We start from the raw sequence: 19,693 nt of genomic DNA on the forward strand, positions 1-19,693 counted from the left end.
TGTTTATGTATGAGTTATAGAAGTTTCTTAGGTACTGCTTTCCAGTATGTTATAAATATTCACATTATTTGTATATGAATTACTGAAATGATAAAAAAAAACACCTCACAGGAAAATCACTGAACTTAATAATCCCTCCTCCCCCCAATTTTGGTTTGGTTTATTCTGCGTCCTGGATGATGAATGGCATGCCCAGCCCACTAACACCACACTGGGGACCTGTGGGTCTGTCTGGCCCGGTTCTCTACTTCTCTCTATTGCAGGCAGTCATCGGTAAATAGGGAAAAGGGTTAACAGAATGGGGCTGTGTGTACATCCGAGATTCACTGCCCCCATGCAACTTCACCCGCTTAAAGGGCAAATGCATGCAGTATAATTATATGTGCATACAAAATATGTGCATGCAATGCTGTAATGCTCAGCTCACCTATAAATGCATCTTGATTATGTAATTATATGACTGATGAGAATATTGGCTCCTGGTGTAGTAATAGTGATATTTCTTTCTTTCTGAGATCTCACGCTTAAACCTCTACATTCTGATCTTTAGAGGTTTCTGCCGATATTTGCCAGAGATGTTCCTCTGGGACCATACAGCATGCTTACAAAAAGAGAACTAGCTACAGAGCAGACATAGGTAGAATTGAATTCGTGGAGCTTGATAATTCTGTTACTATCTGACTGGAGAACTATAGTTTCATCACCACCTTTGTAAATGCAATAAAGTATTTGCTGCCATGACATTTTTAAGTCTGAATGTGCAAAGAATCACATGACTTACAAAGAATCCAAACTGATGGTTTCATCACAAAGGTCTTTTTTTAAAATCTTTTTTCCACAAGGATATATGTCTTTCTAGTGATGCGCATACAGTATACCAGCAGTATGAATTCATGTCCATCATCAGCAGTGTATTAACACAGCTATACTCTGCTTTCTCTTTTACAATGGGAGTATCTGGGACTGGATATAAGATCTAAATCCAGCAACACCTATTCATGTCTGGCAGACATCAGCATTTTTTGCATATGTATATCGCTTTTCTTGATGCTACTTCTTAATGAGACTTTATTGTTAGTGAAAATTGCCCATTAACTGAATAAAACATGTGCTATTGTTATAGCATTTTCTGTGATTTTTCGTTTTGCTTTTTTAAGAGGCTGTCATCAGTTTATAAGATAATCAGCATCTTGTACAAGATTTTTTTAAACTGAAAATTACACTGTTAACAAAATATAATTTAAAAATTGAGCTACTGCTGCAGCATTTGATTGGCATCTTTCTAAGCCCCTGTTCCCTGAATTATAACTATTGGCATGGTTTTGTTTTTTCCAGGATTTTAATGTTCTTAATTTTCTTCAGAGCTCAAAAACACTACGGCTCTTAAATCCGCAAATTACAAAATGATGCCGAAATAGCCTAATGGAATACTTAAGGAGCTGAAGTAGGGATGAGTGATAGTGCACACATGTATTTATGTAATTTTGCGCTGTTCACATGATGTTTACTGTTCACCTGTCTCTGCTAGGAGTCATTCGGACAGCGGTGGCCGATCTGGATAGAGAGACGCAGGACCGCTACGAGCTGGTCGTCAAGGCGACCGACATGGCAGGCCAAATGGGCGGGCTCTCTGGATCGACTACGGTGACCATAGTGATAACAGATGTGAATGACAACCCACCACGTTTCCCTCAGAGTAAGTGCTTCTGAATGTGAGTGAAAAAAGTTAGATCACCTGAAAGCTTATGTGTTTATGACGGCTTAAATGCACTTTTGGAAGACTGATAACCCACTATTTGGTTCATAGGTCTTATGTTTGATAACTCATTCTTGCATAAAAATACCTGTGCATGTTATTGTGTGTATGTGTAAATTTAATGAAGGTGACCTGGCCAATGCTATTTCACTTCTGTCACATCTGTATGAAAGAAAGAACAATAAAGAATATAGATCTTTATATTGATCTTATGGGCACTCAGGGACGTCTAGATTGGAATATTATTGAGATCTATTGAATCAAAATGGAGCAGTTCTTAATAATTGTGTCATTTTGAGGAAAGAGAAAGTGCTTTCTATCCGACGCAGGTATCAGAGATCGCTAGAGAGAATACATTTGTTTACCCAGTAGCCAGAAAATAAAAGCCTGGACATTTGTGATTTTCTCAAGAGATCTCATGACACATTTGTCTTCCCTTGCCCTTGTTCCCTTATGCGCAGAACAGCATTACTTTTATTACAGTAGGGACACTGTTATCACAGCACTGTCCCAGATCACTTCTTACTCCTTGTGCTTTGCAGTTCTCCATCCCTCCCCTCTCTTGAAAGAACGATACTTAGCACACACTGACTCATTTAGTTTTGATTTGTTCACTGTTTTCAATATTATTTTATCTGTTTAACTGGAATTACAACAGACGACAGAGGCTGACCATTTTTCAATAGGTCAGGAAGCAAATATTACTTGTTAACGAAAACAATTAAACTTTATTTTGGGCCTACAATTGCTGCTGCTGAGGTTTATTCGTTTAGAAGCTGAATGTGATGTGTAGCTTTTTTCATTGCATTTTAATGAAGCATAGTCTGCTCTTAGGAAAAGTGTACCATTTAGAACATAAAAGTAAGCAATATACTCCAAACATAATGAACTTGGCCAAAACTATCAAAAGTTACCAAGGCTGTGGGCAAAACAAAAAGCTTTCTGTATGTTTCTTAGAGGAAATCATTGTTATATTACTGTTTGTTTATTAAGTTTTGTATTTGTTTATTTGTAAAATGAATACATGTCACAGGACTGAAAGGTAACTTGACTTCCGTGTTTCATCTGTCAATGTATTTTTATGTCTTCGATAAGTTAAATAGAAACTGGGATTCTGGTCTCTGCCCCATCTCTACATGTGTGTGGAGTTTGCATGTATCCTTTCTGTTATTGTGGGTTTTCCTCTGGGTACTCTAGTTTCCCCCCACAATGCAAAAACATGCTGAGGTTAACTGTGGTTACCAAATTGTTCATATTCGTGAATGGTGCCTGAGTGAGCCCTGTGATTGGTTGACACCCCATCCTGGGTTATTCCTTGCCTCTGTGCCTATTGCTTCCAGGATGAGCTCCAGATCCCTGCGACCCTAAATAGGGCAAGTGGATACAGAAAATGGATGGATTCTGTCTGCATAGGTGTACAATTATCATATGATTTTTTAAAAATAAATTTTGAATTAATATCATGTTTAATTATTGTTGCACTTAAACATCTATCCATATCTTAGCCAGTCACCATGGATGAGACTATGTGTGGCCTGTCTCAGGCAGTATAGTGCCCTAGGCGAGGATGTACCCTAGGTGTTTAGCCCACCACAAGACACACACACATTATGATGATTTAGAAACTCCAAATAGCCTAACTGCGGGACTTGGAACTGTGGAAGGAGGCCACAGCCACCAAAAAAACCCCACACTGACCTGCAAGCTGCACATAAGGAATGGGGGGTGGGGGGGTTAGAACAGGTGTGGGGAACCAGATCCACGGAGGACCGATGTGGGTGCAGGTGTTTGGGATGACCTCTCAATCAGCCTATAAAAAACCAGTGGTTCTTAACTGTAGCCTTGGGGACCCACTGTTATTGGCTGAATGAGAGGTCATCCCAAATACCCTAACCCGCACTGGCCCTCCATGTATCAGATTCCCCTCCCCTAGACTAGAACCCCCAATTCTGGAGACAACTACACCACAGACTGAGCCACTGGAGTGCCATTGTTGTTTTTGTAAGTAAGGGCTATAAGTAAGTATTACTTATTATTCTTGTGGGCTAGGCGAATAGTTCACTTTTGCTGTATTTCTCTGAACTACCCGGCTTTTAGCTCTTGAGGATTGTGTTGTCACCTTTGCACTCTATCTCCTTCTACCCCCTTCTTTATCAGAGATGTACCAGTTCTCCGTCTCTGAGGGTGCAGCTGTTGGGACAGCAGTGGGAAGAGTGATGGCCACTGACGCCGACATGGGAGAGAACACAGACATGAGCTACCTGATCAGGGCTGAGGACGGAGGCGAGCTCTTCCGAGTGTCTACAGATGGGGAGACGCAGGAAGCGGTCATCACCATCCAGAAGGTGTGCATGCAAAAGCAGCTGTAATTCTTTACAAGCACATTACCTTTGTTTATTCAGCAGGAACTTTTGTTCAACGTGACATGCAAGTGAGAATCGGAGAGCAGAGTCAGCCAGTGTCTGGAGCGATTGGGTTTAAGGGCTTTGATCAATGTCTCAACAGTGACATCACTCTGCCAGACATGAGATTAAAACCAGTAACCATCTGAACATGGGCCTAACCTGCAGACTCACAAAGTGGCCCTTGTGTCAAAAGTACAAATTATTCATATAAAAGGATAAAATAAACAAAAATTTATGAATTTTCTGGTTATACAACAAAAACAACAAAAAGTAAATTCCTTTGGAATTACCTGGATTTTGGCAATTATGAGTAGTGAGGTCTGATCTTCATCTAAGATAAACATGATCTGACTAAGCTAAGAACACACACACTATGTCTTTATTGAGCACATTGAGTAATCATTCACAGTGCAGGCTGGGAAAAGTAAATGAATCCTTGCTTTTATTAACCTCCACCAAACATTTCCTGTAGCCGATTGTAAGACTTGCACAATGTCATGGATGAATTTTGGACAATTCCTCCATACAATTCTGTTTCAGGTCCACAATATTTCTGGGTTGTCTTGATTGCGCAGCCTTCTTCAGGTCATGCCACAGTATCTCACCTGGGTTAAGGTCAGGACCCTGACTTGGCCATCCCAAAGCACAAATAGTTGTCTTTTTCAGCCAGTCTTCAGTTGATTTACTTGTGTGCTTTGGGTCAGTGCCTTGTTGCACCACCCAGCCTCTCTTTAAGTTTCAGGTTATGGACTGCTGCCTTTACAGTCGCCTTTAAATAGTCTTGATATGACTTTGAAATCATTGTTCCTTTGAAATCATGTGGTCTCTATCTGACCTAATGTGCTTTTTCATGGACAGGGTAAAAAATGCCATTAAGGAAAAAATCCTATGCATTCGCCCATTTAAAATGACTTTATCAAGTTAGGGTACATGAGTGTAAAGCAGACCTAAAACAGAGAAGACCAAGGTCCCTAAACAGTCAGGAATTCATACCTTCAAGACAAGGAACAATCATAAGCACAGCACAACCACACAGATGAAGTAAATCTCTTCATGAATGTTTCTGCATTACATCCAGCCCACTCTCCCTGCCTCATTACTGCATTATTGAATGATAATTCGCAGAATACAGTAGATGCTCAAATGGTCTCATACAATGATTCATTAGCAAAACTATTGTTTCAAAGCTAAAAAAAAGGGTAAGAAAGAAAGAAAAAGATTTATGTTGGTCTTATTTGGTGTTATGAACAAAATTGGTATTAAAATAAAAGAATAAGTAACTTAATCTTTTACCCTCATATTTATTATACTGTATAATATAGGGCATTTAACATACCTCCTCCCTTTTGCTCATAGCTTCTTGCTTTCTTTTTCTTTCTTTCCTTCTTTCTTTCTTTCTTTCTTTCTTTCTTTCTTTCTTTCTTTCTTTCTTCAGTGTTTTGGTTCTACTTTTACCTATTTATGTATGTTTAGTGACATATTTAGGGAGCTGTTCCCTGTTCGTGAATTTGTGCTTTGTTCTTACCTATCAGCAAAAGCGAATGAAATGGTTTGACTGCAATAGAATGTTTATATTTCTCAGATGTGCTCAGATTAACTGTTCTAATCTTTCCACATGAGGGATTATATATTACTTTTACCTGTTTTTCTCTTAAAAAGCAAACAGGATGCTATTTTGTATACTTAAATGGAATGTATACCGTTGACTGTTTCATTGCTTTTTAGAAAGACAAGTCTAATCTATTTTGAAAACTGGAATAAACAGTGAGGCAGGGCTATAAAACTCTGTATGCAAGATGCCCTTATAGATGGTCACAGCATTTCACAGAAATGCAAATTCAAGAACTTTTATAGTTCATTCTAGTGGCTAGAATGCAATATACAGCACAAATGATTTGTATAGGGCTCAGTTTCCTGAGAATTGTCTCTATCCTTGGATTGCAAAGTGAGGGATATATTTAAGTCACTTTATTTGCACCAGAACATCACTGTAGAAGCTTTGCACTAACTCTAGCCAGTTCTTTACGTTTTAGTAATGTAAATATAATATAAATTTTAGTTAGCATGTGATTTACAGTGCACTCAGAATTTACTATCCATAAAATTTAACAGATGCTTAAATGACGCAGTTCACTGCTGTGTGGAAATCGTCACCAGTGCTGGGCATCCCTTCTGTGGAAGGTCTCAGCGCTGATATCTTGCAGGCTGATAGACAGGGAATTTCCATCGCTTCCATGCTGCCTTCTTCTGTAAGGTGACGGCTGTTCATTAATATACTATTTCCCTCTCCTCTTGGCCCTTTACAGCCCTTAGATTATGAGAACATGCAGACCCATAGAGTTGTGGTGGAAGCTGTCAACAAGCATGTAGATCCCCGCTTTGTGGACTTGGGCTCCTTCCGGGACCAGACCATTGTGGTCATCACTGTGTCGGATACTGACGAGCCGCCGCTCTTTCGACCATCGGTGGGGGCCATCATGGAGGTGCATGAGGATGCGAGGGTGGGGACGCTGGTGGGAATTGTGACCGCGGTGGACCCCGATGTGGAAAATGCCCCTGTCAGGTATGTCATGCAAAGGAAGAGAAGGAACAATCCAGATAAAGATGATGTTCTAGTGTTTGTCTGCCTGTCTGTCTGTCTGTTTGTCTACCTTTCTATCTGTCTGTCTGCCTGTCTGTCTGCCTGTCTCTCTGTCTATCTATCTATCTGTCTGTCTGTGTTTATGCATGTGTTTTTATTAAATTAAATTACATTTAATTATTATCACAATTTTTTTACGCATGCATCATTTCCATAAGGGCAATAGGGAAGGGTTAGGGACATGCATAACTGGGATTATTATATGTTGAAATTCAAGATGACCGTAAGTTGGGTAACTTTGTTAAATTTGATATTTCTTTTCTGGAGCTGAACCCTGTGGTGAGTGGCAGTGAATGAACGTTAGCGTTTGCCAGTTGCAGAAACAGTGCTGGGCCGTCATTCTCTGTGGAGCTGTGAGCTACTCCTGGGGACCTGAGGGTGGGAGATGAGCCGTACATCTTGAGGGATGAAGCCACGGATGTAGCACAGTCCATTAAAAATCTCGGCCCTCGAGCTCATTATCACGGCCATGGACGCACGCAGAGCCCAGACACAAACCAAGTCCCACACGCTCATAGAGAGGCGGATTCTAGGCTCAGCAGTGCTTATCTCTAATAAGTGCCTCAAAATAAAAATGCAGAGTCGTCATTCACATCCCTGTGATGAGCTTCTGCAATTCTCTTGACACATTTTGGAGATTATTGTACGTAATAGATGCAATAAAAGCAAGAACAGAAAGTTCATTGCTATGACTAGTAGGTAGCATTCTGGCCTCATTCTTCCAGGGATGTAGCTTTGGTCTCTTTGCTCTGTTGGTGTGGAATTTTCATGCTCTTCCTATGTCTGTGTGAATTTCCGCTTGCAGTTTAAAAAACGTTGTTTCGGTGAATTGGCAACTAAATGTCCCATTTCCCAGCATTGCAGTCCATAGGTGGTCACCTAGGGCACCATCGTCTGAGGCTACCTGCCAGCACAGAGTGGCTATGCGATGATGGATGTCACATTTGGCATGCGGTCAAGCTTCCCTGGAGCTGCACGTGGGCTTTAAGCAGTACTGCTGGTCAGGGTGTCTCCTGCCTTCTGGATGTGTGGACCATTATTAAAATTAACAATCAAAGTTATAATCTTTTCTGTTTTTATCTCACAGTCCACAGTAGATTTAAACACAGTTTAATTTTGCTCACATGCTGAATTATCAGTTGGGGAGATGGGTTCATACATATGTGCTGTATATCGGCACCACTGACAGAAGTGTGTAATCTCTGAACTCACCATGATTTCCACCCATATCATTTATTCATCCTGGCTTCTAATCACAGTACTCTCCTAACGGCAGCAGCTGTACAATTTTGTGATTTATCGTTTTACGATGCGTGATGGTAAGCTTTACTGCCAGGAATATATCACCATAGAGAGGTTGCTGACTTCACAGGAATTATAGTACAACATAAAAGGCTATACAGTACACATGCACGCATCCATATACACACAGACATTTTTTAAGTAGCAGAGGTTGCTGAATTGTGTGGTAGGTGACACTCAGAACATGTGAATTCACACACACACACACACACTACCAGTCAGAAGTTTTTGCTCTCCACTTTTCTATATATTTCATACACCGCAGATTTTTTATTCTTAAGCACTGGGAAGCTGAAAGAACAACTATAAATGGAAATATAACTCAAATAAAACAAAACCTTATTAAAAAAGACAAAGTCTTATAACATTGAAAGAGTATGTAACAGTGCGTGTCTGACATCCTACTAACTGGTCATGTGCTGATGGCATAGTCAGATTCTAGGCTGTCATTTAGCTGTAAATGCACTAGTTAACTGTTTCCTCCCATTCTAACCTTGTAGGAGGAATGCCTCAGATTTTCTCTGCTGTTACAGCTGCTACAGGAGATTACTTTGAGTAATCAAATGTATGACATTTTCCTGCTAATAAAGGTATTTAAACTGTTTACTATACTGTAAATTTATTTAGCAAGGTATATTGAGTGTGATTTTACAAAATTGTAAGTGAGTAAAATGCAGATGCAGAAGATCTCAGTGTGTAAGTCTCAGTCTCAGTGTGTCTGCTAGTACAGTATATGTATACCCTGGTGGTTCAATAGTCAATGCTTTCTGGAAAACCGTACTTGAGGGGGCACAAATTACACCCCCAAATCAGAAAAAGTTGGGACAGGGTGGAAAATGTGAATAAAAAAATAAAGCAGTAATTCACAAATGTCCCTTAACTTTTATTTCATCGCAGACAGTATGAACACAAGATAATTCATGTTTTTTTTGGTCAACATCATCCATCCATCCATTTTCCAAACCGCTTATCCTACTGGGTAGCGGGGGGTCCAGAGCCCATCCAGGAAGCAATGGGCACGAGGCAGGGAACAACCCAGGATGGGGGGGGCAGCCCATCACAGGGCACACTCACACATCATTCACTCTCACATGTACATCTATGGGCAACTTAGCAACTCCAATTGGCCTCAGCATGTTTTTGGACTGTGGGGGGAAACCGGAGTACCCAGAGGAAACCCCACAACGACATGGGGAAAACATGCAAACTCCACACACATGTAACTCAGGCGAGACTCGAACCCAGGTCCCAGAGGCGTGAGGCAACAGTGCTAACCACTGCACCACCATGCCGCCCCTTGGTCAACATCATTTGATTTGTAAATAAACATCCATTCTCGCCATTCAGGCTTGCAACACATTCCAAAAAAAGTTGGGATGGGGGCAATGCAGGGGTAGTAATGAGGCATAATAACTAAATAATGATGTTATTTGAAACCGGTGATGTTAACAGGTGATTGCAATCATGATTCGGTACAATAGCAGCATCGAGGAAAGGCCTATTCCTTTAGGAGCAAAGATGGGCAGAGGATCGCCAGTTTGCCACCAAGTGCGGGCAAAAATCTTTGAAATGATGAAGAAAAACGTTTCTCAAAGAAAGATAGGAAGAGATTTGGGCATTCCTCCCTCTACAGTGCATAACATAGTGAACAGAATCAGGGATTCTGGAGAAATCACCGTGCGCAAAGGCCAAGGGCGCAAGCCTAAACTGAATGGCCTTGATCTCCGAGCCCTCAGACAGCACTGCATTAAAAACCGTTATTCATCAATAAATGATATAACTGCGTGGGCTCAGGACTACTTCAGGAAGTCACTGTCAAGCACTACAGTATGTAGTTACATTAGGAAATGCCAGCTAAAACTGTACTGTGCCAAAAGGAAGCCCTACATAAATAGCGTCCAGAAGCGCCGTCGACTTCTCTGGGCTCAAAGGCATCTGGGAAGGTCCATTGTGCAGTGGAATCGTGTATTGTGGTCAGACGAATCGGGTTTTCACATCTTTTTTGGAAGAAATGGATGCCGTGTGCTGCGGACCAAAGAGGAAAAGGACCATCCAGACCGTTACCTGATACAAGTCCAAAAGCCAGGGTCTGTCATGGTATGGGGTTGTGTCAGTGCCTTCGGCGAAGGTAACTGGCACTTCTGCGATGGCACCATCAATGCTGAGAAGTATATCTCAGTTTTGGAGGAACAAGTGCTGCCTTCAAGACGACGTCTTTTCCAGGGACACCCATGCTTATTTCAGCAAGACAAAGCCAAACCACATACTGCACGCATAACAAAGGCATGGCTGCGTAAGAAGAGGGTGCAGATGCTTGACTGGCCTGCCTGCCGCCCTGATTTGTCTCCTATAGAGAATGAAATTTTGAAACGAAAAATGCGTCAACGAAGACCCCGTACTGTCGCGCACCTAAAACGTTGTTTGCAGGAAGAACGGGACAAACTAACACCTGCAACACTCAGTCACTTGATTTCTTCAATGCCTAAACGTCTTTTAAGTGTTGTTAAAAGACAGGGGAACTGTACAAAGTGGTAAATGCTGTACTGTCCCTACTTTTTTTGGAATGTGTTGCAAGCCTGAATGGCAAGAATGGATGTTTATTTACAAATCAAATGATGTTGACCAAAAAAAACACGAATTATCTTGTGTTTATACTGTTTGCAATGAAATAAAAGTTAAGGGACATTTGTGAATTGCTGCTTTATTTTTTATTCACATTTTCCACCCTGTCCCAACTTTTTCTGATTTGGGGTTGTATGTAGTAGTACCCTCTTACTTAATGTATTAATTAACCAGTAGGGTTAGTCATGACAATTCACGTATTTCATGTAGGAAGTGTATTAGTTCATGATTTGTAGATGAGTAGTGACTGAGTAACTTATTTGTGGCCACTATGTACTAATGACATGTCAAAAATGTTTTATATTAATAAAATGCATAACACATTATAGCCATGTTTATAATGCATTATGAATGTTGTATGAAGTTCTCACTGAACACCCTCATCATGCAGCACAAAGCATCCTTAATTCTTGCAGTATACTGACCAATGTATACTGACCAATAAACATTCCTATCATGTGTTATGCCTTTTTATGAATATCTATCATCATGTTCACAATGATTATTTTAATGCATTATGTGTGACAAATGCATGGATAGATTCTTGTAGACATGGCATTCATGGGACGTGTTACAGAATGATTTTACAGATACGACTGAAATCCAGTATGTTGCCAGCATGCTGAATTATGCTCATGTGGTAAACTCACCTGTGTCTTTTCTGTTCAGAATTGAAAGCAGATTTGCGGATAACTGGTGCAATTGTAAGATCATTGCTGTGGAGGAGAAACCAATGGTTCTGTACTGAAGAGTGATTTACATTATGGAAATCCACATTGAGTTAATTGCATTTTCCAAACTGTACAGTCTATAAAAATACAAGCTGTTTCTCAGAATCCAAAATAGATAAATCCACCGAAATAAAGAGGGCTAGAGACTAAATTTGTAGGCTGTATCTGTTGCAGATGATCATCTTATATTTTTATATATTATATGGATAAAAGTATTGGGATGCACCTCTTAATAACTGAATTCGGGTGTTTCATTCAAACCTATCGCCACAGGTGTATAATATTAAGCACCCAGCCATGCAGTCAGGTTTACAAACATTTGTGAAAGAACAGGTCATTCTGAAGAGCTCAGTGAACTCAAGCATTGTACTATGATAGGATGCCACCTTTGGAATTAATTAGTCTGTGAAATTTCTTCCCTGCTAGATATTCCACGGTCAGCTATAAGTGGTGTTATTGTAAACTGGAAGAGTTCAGGAACAACAGAAACTCAGCCATGAAGTGTCAGACCACGTATAGTAACAGAACAAGGTCACAGAGTGCTGAGGCGCGTAGTGCGTAAAGGTCGCCAACGCTCTGTTGACTCGGTAACTGCGGAGTTCCAAACTTCCTCTGGCATTAACCCCAACACAAAAATTGTGCGCCAGTAGCTTCATGGAATGGACTTGCATGGCCAAGCAGCTGCATGCAAGCCTCACACCAGCAAGTGCAATGCCAAGCGTCAGATGGAGTGGTGTAAAGCACACTGCCACTGGGCTCTGGAGTAGTGGAAATGTGTTCTGTGGAGTGAAGGATCACGCTTCTCTGTCTGGCAGTCTGATGGACGAGTCTGGGTTTGGCGGATGCCAGGAGAATTTTATCTGCCTGATTGCATTGTGCCAACTGTAAAGGTTGGTGGAAGATGGAAAAAGGTATGGGGTTGTTTTTCAGAGGCTTGGCCAGGCCACTTAGTTCTTAATGCTTCAGCATACCAAGGCATTTTTGACAATTCATTACTTCCGACTTTGTGGGAACAGTTTGGGGAAGGCTCCAGGTTACAAAACAAGGCCCATAAAGACAAGGTTGGGTGAGTTAAGCATGGAAGAACTTGACTGGCCCTCATAGTGCCCGGACCTCAACCCCATGAAACACCTTTGGGATGAACTAGAATAGAGATTATGTGCTAGTCCTTCACGTCCAACATCAGCGCCTGACCTCACAAATGGTCTTCTGGGTAAATGGGCAAAAATTCCCAGAGACACACTCAGAAATGTTATGGAAAACAGAAGAGTGGCAGCTGTTATTGCTGCAAAGGAGGAACCAACTCCACATTGATGCCTATCGACTTGAATGAGATGTCATAAAAGTGTCCCAGTACTTTTGTCCATGTGTGTGTGTCTGTGTGTGTGTCTATGTGTGTGTGTGTGTGTGTGTGTATGTATATATATATATATATATATATATATATATATATATATATATATATATATATATATCCATCCAGACTGCAATTTGGAATGCCAGCTTAGCATTTCATATTGGTTAAAAATTTGGTTAAAATGCCAGTTTAGAATTTATTAATGCATTTCAAAGAGAATGAGGAATGATGCCAATATCTGTTCTCTAAGCTTGCCTTGACCCATGGATCGTCACACACAGTGCTGGAACGTGACAGAATATACGGGCTGGTTTGCCAGGGCTCTGTGGTGGCATGGTACCATGTGTGCTGTCATTGCAGTAATTTGTTGACAACCCACACGGGGCAGTGTGCAATTTGCAAGCCTGCTGGATTCTATGTCGCTCGCTTACTTTGTAAAAATCACTTCAACAGTCATGGTTTCTTGGGTCAAATTTCCATCATGCTGAGTCTGCAGTTCATTCACACCACTCAATGTCATTCCTCCCTCATCTTTACAGCATGGGGGTTAACTGGCATACGGTGCATCTGTGATGATGCCATTACAACCTCACAAAGTCAGGGGTAGAGCTGCTATTCCAGATACTGTCTGTCACATGCACATACTGAGTGTGCTGAAAATCTCTGGCTATGCACCCGGGTGGTTAATCATTTCTAATGATCTCAGTACATTTTGTAACATTTAAATTCTAATTACTGACACACAATAAAAATTGCAATATTATGTGCATTATTTGTGTGATAGCAATGTTCATAACATTATTTCATTTGGAGTATCAATATCAGGGATGAGTAATACGTTTTTATTAGATTTTCCAGTTTAACGACAGTATATTTCAGTGTAGAATTTAGAATACAGTGTTGTTTTGATGCTAGAACTAAAAGTTCTGATATAAAGCATATCAAAAACATCTGCACAAAATAAAAAGTGCTTCTCCTTTTAAAAATATTAGTTTTTGTACTGAATACATGTACAGTAGTCATTCACATTTAACACATACACATTTCCTAAGGTAGCTTTACTTTAAGAAGATGTGCTTTAACGTCTACATTTTGGGAAATAAATGCCCTGATGATTATGGTTAATGTTACAATTAATGCTTCTCCTTTAAATAAATGATGTTTTTTAATTTATTTTTCTATTGGGGCTTTCTGGATATCTCAGGCACGCTTTGAAATGTTGAGGTTTTCATTCAGGATTAAGCATTTAAATGAAGTACTCCTTGCAACAGTGCTTTTGGGTTGGCAAGCACAGCCTGACAGGCCAAAAGATATCTTGTGTTTTTGTTTATTCGTGCGGTGATTTTTTTTGTAGTCACAGTTTCACTTAAAATGCATTTAACTGAAGTTATAGGAAGCAGCTCGTACAGTTTCGAATAGGCTTCCTTCCACTGTATTTTTAACGGAACTTCTCATTCTTCATGTTTGTCCTTTTAAGTCGACTCTGTTTGTTATGTTTTTTTCTTCTCCTAAAATTGTCATCTATGCCAATTTCAAAAATTCAATGCATAATGCATTTAAAGTGGGGAAAAAAAACCATCCAAAGCTAGACTGCATCCCAGCTCACAAACGGACGCACGCACAGACCCCGCGTGCAAATTACAGGCATTAAAAATGCATGAGACGGAAAGGAAAGTGCTCCAGGTGCAGCAAAGTGCGGCACGCTTTCAGTCCCCGCTTGGCACGTGGCCATGCCCGGTGGTGCCACTTTAATCATCTCTATTGGACAGTGCTCCACAAATGCCCCCCTGCCCACAGCCCCATCAGTCAAAGCACACTAATTCCACGCTCTTCTGCTGGACCCCACACTATGGTGGGGGCACAGAGGGTGGGCCTGTTGGAATTCGTACGGCCCATGAAAATGAGCCTGCGATATTCAAGCTGGACGGGGATTTCTTCTATTCTGCTCCAAAACAAATGGATCCACAGTTAACGTTCCTTCTCCAGCCCCCTATTACCCCAAAATTAAACAATATTTCACATGGATGGGCGCCGTTCCATATAGTTTTATTATTCTTCCAAGTGTAATATGTAGCTTCAGGGTCAATGAAAATATGCACTTTATTTAGTTGTATTTTTTTATTTCTGTTTTACTTTTGCATGTATCGTATTTTCATTATGGTGTAAATTGTAAATATAGTAAGTAAAGACTATTCCTGTAGAGCACCACTTGTAACAAGGCGTTTATCAAAAAGGGAAATGGAGAATGTCATGTTAATATGCAGGTCTGTGAAGTCCTTGCTCTTTAAAGAATACAGAATGACATTTTACGCTAACATGTAAAATGAGTATGATCAAGCTGACTAAAAGTAGAGCTTCATTCATTAATCTGCGTATCCGACATGAATGTTTTCTACTAGGTAATATTTCAGTTAATAAAACTGGGTTCTTTTTGTTCAAAATTATCACTGAGAAAGACATAGTCTGGGGTATGGCTTTTCCTGATGAATTTATTTATGACTGTGGAAGGTGCAGTGTTAGCCAGAGATACTAACTGACTGTTTATTTAACCATTCTAGCCTCGGTTTCATTTTTTAAATCTTTCGTTCTCATAATTTTTGTACATTTCTTTTTATTGTCATTTAGATGAAGAGTGTGACAATACTGTACAGTAAATATACTATAACCTTGAAACGTGTGCCCTGATTGACTGTTACTATGTGAGTGCTGTACTTTTTCATCAGGTACTCTATTGACCGGGGCACCGACCAAGAGAAGATCTTCAACATTGACGCGGTGACAGGTGCCATCACCTTGGGGAAGATCCTGGACAGGGAGACTGCAGGCTGGCATAACATCACTGTGACGGCTGTGGAAGCAGGTAGACTGTCGGCTTGAACGCCAAAACCGGGCAAATGCTGCAGTAATGCTGATCAGAAAAGGCATATCTCACTCCTGAAAAGGAAAACAAGAGAAAATCTGTATAATTTGTGTTCCATTATCGATTCTTTAAAGAACGGTAGAGTTCCTATTGGCTTATTTGTACTTTGCTCTTGCTGCCATTTTTACTGAAGTCAGTGCTAATCAATGGTACTGTATACTGAGAAGACTAGAGTAAATGACTGATGGAAAATTGCTATGTGGAATTTAGCTTTTTTTAATATTTTGGCTTCAAAGATACCAGAGAATATTGTGGCAGCAGGCAGACCAAGGTATCACAGTGGCAGTGAAGAGACAAGGCGAGACAGTTTTAGACAACGTTGGTATTTAATGAAGTCTTTAAAAGGATCACACTCAAGCGACCACAAAAACACAGAAACATGGTAGGCAAACACAGGGAGGTCACACACTGGACGGAAGTCTCACACACGTCAAGATTATACATAAGTGAGGGTACACACGATACTCGGGAGCAGTTTACACTAAGTATTTACACTAACAAATACATACCATGACTTACAATAAGACACACAGGGCTATATACATGGCCCACGAGCATGCTGGGCTGCCAAATCTCACCGCCGCTACACTGCGATGTACCTCCTTTACCGGTTCCCATAAGGATTCAGGTTTCAGTCCAAGGATGGACACCTGCAGTTTTTCCATTTCAGAAGGTGCGGGAATGCAAAGGGCAAATAAGAGCAGAGGGATAACAAGGCAGGGCGGCATGGTGGTGCAGTGGTTAGCACTGTATAGGGCGGCATGGTGGTGCAGTGGTTAGCACTATATGGGGCGGCATGGTGGTGCAGTGGTTAGCACTGTTTCCTCGCTCCCCTGTGGCCAGGGTTCGAGTCTCCGCCTGGGTCACATGTGTTTGCATGTTCTCCCCATGTCGCCGTGGGGTTACCTCCGGGTTTCCATCCTGGGTTGTTCCCTGCCTCATGCCCATTGCTTCCAGGATAGGCTCCGGACCCCCCGTGACCCAGTAGGATAAGCAGTTTGGAAAATGGATGGATGGATAAGAAGGCAGGTGCTGGCACACAATTTACAATACTTATTATATACATTTTATTTTATGATATTGTGTTTTTTATGTAATTTTTAATTAAAAAAGATAAATAAAATTTACCAGTGAGCTGCCAGATCCGCACATATAGGTGCCAGAACACAGTCCAGTAGGATCTGGCACAGCATCAGCACTGGGTGCCTGTAATGCTTGCAGTTGACGAACATTTTATGGACTGCATTTTCATTCTCGACATCTGTACAGCCAATGATGTTTTATTTACATGCTAAGCATAGTTTTACGTTGTGTATTCCTGTGCCAGATTGTACCATTAGTGAAATTTTAATCTAGTTTTTATCTAGTGACACTAGGTAACATGGTATCAATTAAATTTAAACAAGATGGAGAGCTGATTTTTCTGGGCAAAGCAATTTTTGTCTTCATGCATTGATACTATGGTCAAAAAAAGAACATTTTCTATCTGTATTTGTAAACGACAAAGTAAGTAAGAAGGAAATATACATGTTTGAAAAGCAAAGGAACAATGGATAATGTGGCTGAATTTTGCATACTGAAAACAATTTCCCTTCTAAATAGGCATACAGTATATTCATTAATAGCTTTTAAAGGTGAATGCAAAAATGACATCTGACTATGTCATGGTTCCAAAATATAAAAATGTGAAATAATTTTGAATTATACTGACATTTTTAAAACTGAACTTGTTTCTTTTTATTCACAATTACGTATTTGTTCAATTTTAATGATCTATTTATCAATGCATAAATAAAAATATATCTATATGCATAAATGTTTATGATTAAAATAGTTCCTAACCTAATATCTGGTCAGTTTGTTCAATATAGTAACCAGAACCTATTATTATCATCATCCATCCATCCATCCATCCATCCAAATTCTGTAACAGCTTGTCCTATTCAGCATAGCCAGGGTCCGGAGTCTATGATTATGATGATGATGATGATCTTGATGACAACAATGAAGATGATGACGATGATGATGACATTATTATTATTGCTATTATGTTACTAAATAATTATTCATAACTTGCAATGAAGCAGATCACCAAAACAATGCAAGTTTTGTAAGAAGGTTTGGCCACATATTTTCTATTTAACATGAAAACAACACTGAAGATCATTAGCAAAACTGACTGGCTGTGACTGTGCTTTGAGTGGCAGTACTGTGTCTATCATGCCTGTGATAAAATGAATGCCTTGACAGTCTGAATATTTTATTCTGATGAATAAAAACCGTTGCATTAGGAGTTTTTAGAAGGTGACTATATTGCTTTACATTGCTTTACATTAACTGCATCTTTATAATGCTTCATAGAACTGTTAATGCACCTTAATAATGCATTCATAGAACATTTGTAAGTAGCATGTAAGTATGCTTTAACATCCTAACATATTTTAACAGCTTTAATATACTTTAATAATAAACACAATATAATTGTACATGTATAGTGTTTGTTATACTGTATAATGCCTGTTATTTATACTAAAGCTGTTAAGGCATATTAGGATGTTAAGGTATACTTACATGCTTCTTATGAATGTTTTACGAATGCATTTTAAAGGCGGGGGTGGCATGGTGGTGCAGTGGTTAGCACTGTCGCCTCACACCTCTGGGACCCGGGTTCGAGTCTCCGCCTGGGTCACATGTGTGCGGAGTTTGCATGTTCTCCCCGTGTCGTCGTGGGGTTTCCTCCGGGTACTCCGGTTTCCCCCCACAGTCCAAAAACATGCTGAGGCTAATTGGAGTTGCTGAATTGCCCATAGGTGTGCATGTGTGAGTGAATGGTGTGTGAGTGTGCCCTGCGATGGGCTGGCCCCCCGTCCTGGGTTGTTCCCTGCCTCGTGCCCATTGCTTCCGGGATAGGCTCCGGACCCCCCGCAACCCAATAGGATAAGCAGTTTGGAAAATGGATGGATGGATGGATTTTAAAGGCATTATGAGGCTGCAGTTAATGTAAATTGCTACTGAATATTCCTTTTTAAAGATTAGGAAATTAAACTGTCGTCAAGAAAAGTCTTTATACTGAGTCTCAGCTGAATCAGGTGAAAACAAATGGTCCTGTACACCTGACAGGTCACAACTGTGAGGCTAGAAGATGCAATGCTAGAGTAAAGATCTAAAACCCAAATAGCTTAGGTTAAATCAATATGTTTTAGTGTTCTTAGAGGCTATTTTCCTATAAAAAAAAAATAAACATTTTTTTACTTTATTTTGAAGCCTGTTGAAATTCCTGTTTTCCGGAGTAACTGAATGTTCATAAAACAAGTCGATATCTGACTCTGCTTCGAGGATAATAACCTGAACCCTGTGATATCTAGGAGATAGCAGGGTAGGATGTGGAATAGCACATCACCGGGAGAATGTGGGTTTGTGCTGCAAGCTGGTAGCACTTTCCTCAGAACACAAGCTAGAGCATGAAGAAGGTTTGATTTTTTTCAGTTTTTTTCATATTTAATGCTTTTAGGTTTCCAGGTTCTTAATCACTAGGCTGAATGCAGCTCTCAAGACAAATTGTGCACTTTTGTGTCCTCTTTTTTTTCTAATCTGGAGTTTGTCAAATGCACATTTAAATGTAAATTAACTATTTTAAGGGGGTGGGACAGGGAGTAATTTCCTAATGTCTAGGATAAAAAGAGGGCTGTACTTGACAGATAAAGGAAATCTAGGTTTTTGCCTCATCAAACGTGAGAAAACAGCATTTCACCTGATTAGACAAACAAACTAAATAATTGCCTGCATTAAAATTCTCAGTAAATGTTTCTTGCTATCTTTTGGTGGTTTACTCAACAGCACACAGACAGAAAACAAACAAATAAACAAATAAATAGCAACACGTAGCAGTGGTGTCTATCTATTTTTAAACTTTAAGTATTATATGGGCCGGTTTGTGGAAAGTGTGATCCGTTAATTAC

At 40.1% G+C, this 19,693-nt stretch overlaps 1 protein-coding gene across 1 annotated transcript in view; it reads left to right on the top strand.

Annotated features, from left to right (window-relative positions):
• The window catches only part of LOC125747061 (cadherin-22-like), a 214,818-nt gene that overhangs the window by 136,061 nt on the left and 59,064 nt on the right, over positions 1-19,693 (top strand). Inside the window, exons 5-8 of the mRNA XM_049021785.1 lie at positions 1,529-1,696; positions 3,914-4,101; positions 6,468-6,724; positions 15,538-15,674. Coding sequence (XP_048877742.1) covers positions 1,529-1,696; positions 3,914-4,101; positions 6,468-6,724; positions 15,538-15,674 — 750 coding nt within the window. The remainder of the gene's footprint in view (positions 1-1,528; positions 1,697-3,913; positions 4,102-6,467; positions 6,725-15,537; positions 15,675-19,693) is intronic.

This window comes from Brienomyrus brachyistius, chromosome 8 (genome assembly GCF_023856365.1).
Source record: "Brienomyrus brachyistius isolate T26 chromosome 8, BBRACH_0.4, whole genome shotgun sequence".
In the NCBI taxonomy this organism is placed as follows: Eukaryota; Metazoa; Chordata; class Actinopteri; order Osteoglossiformes; family Mormyridae; genus Brienomyrus; species Brienomyrus brachyistius.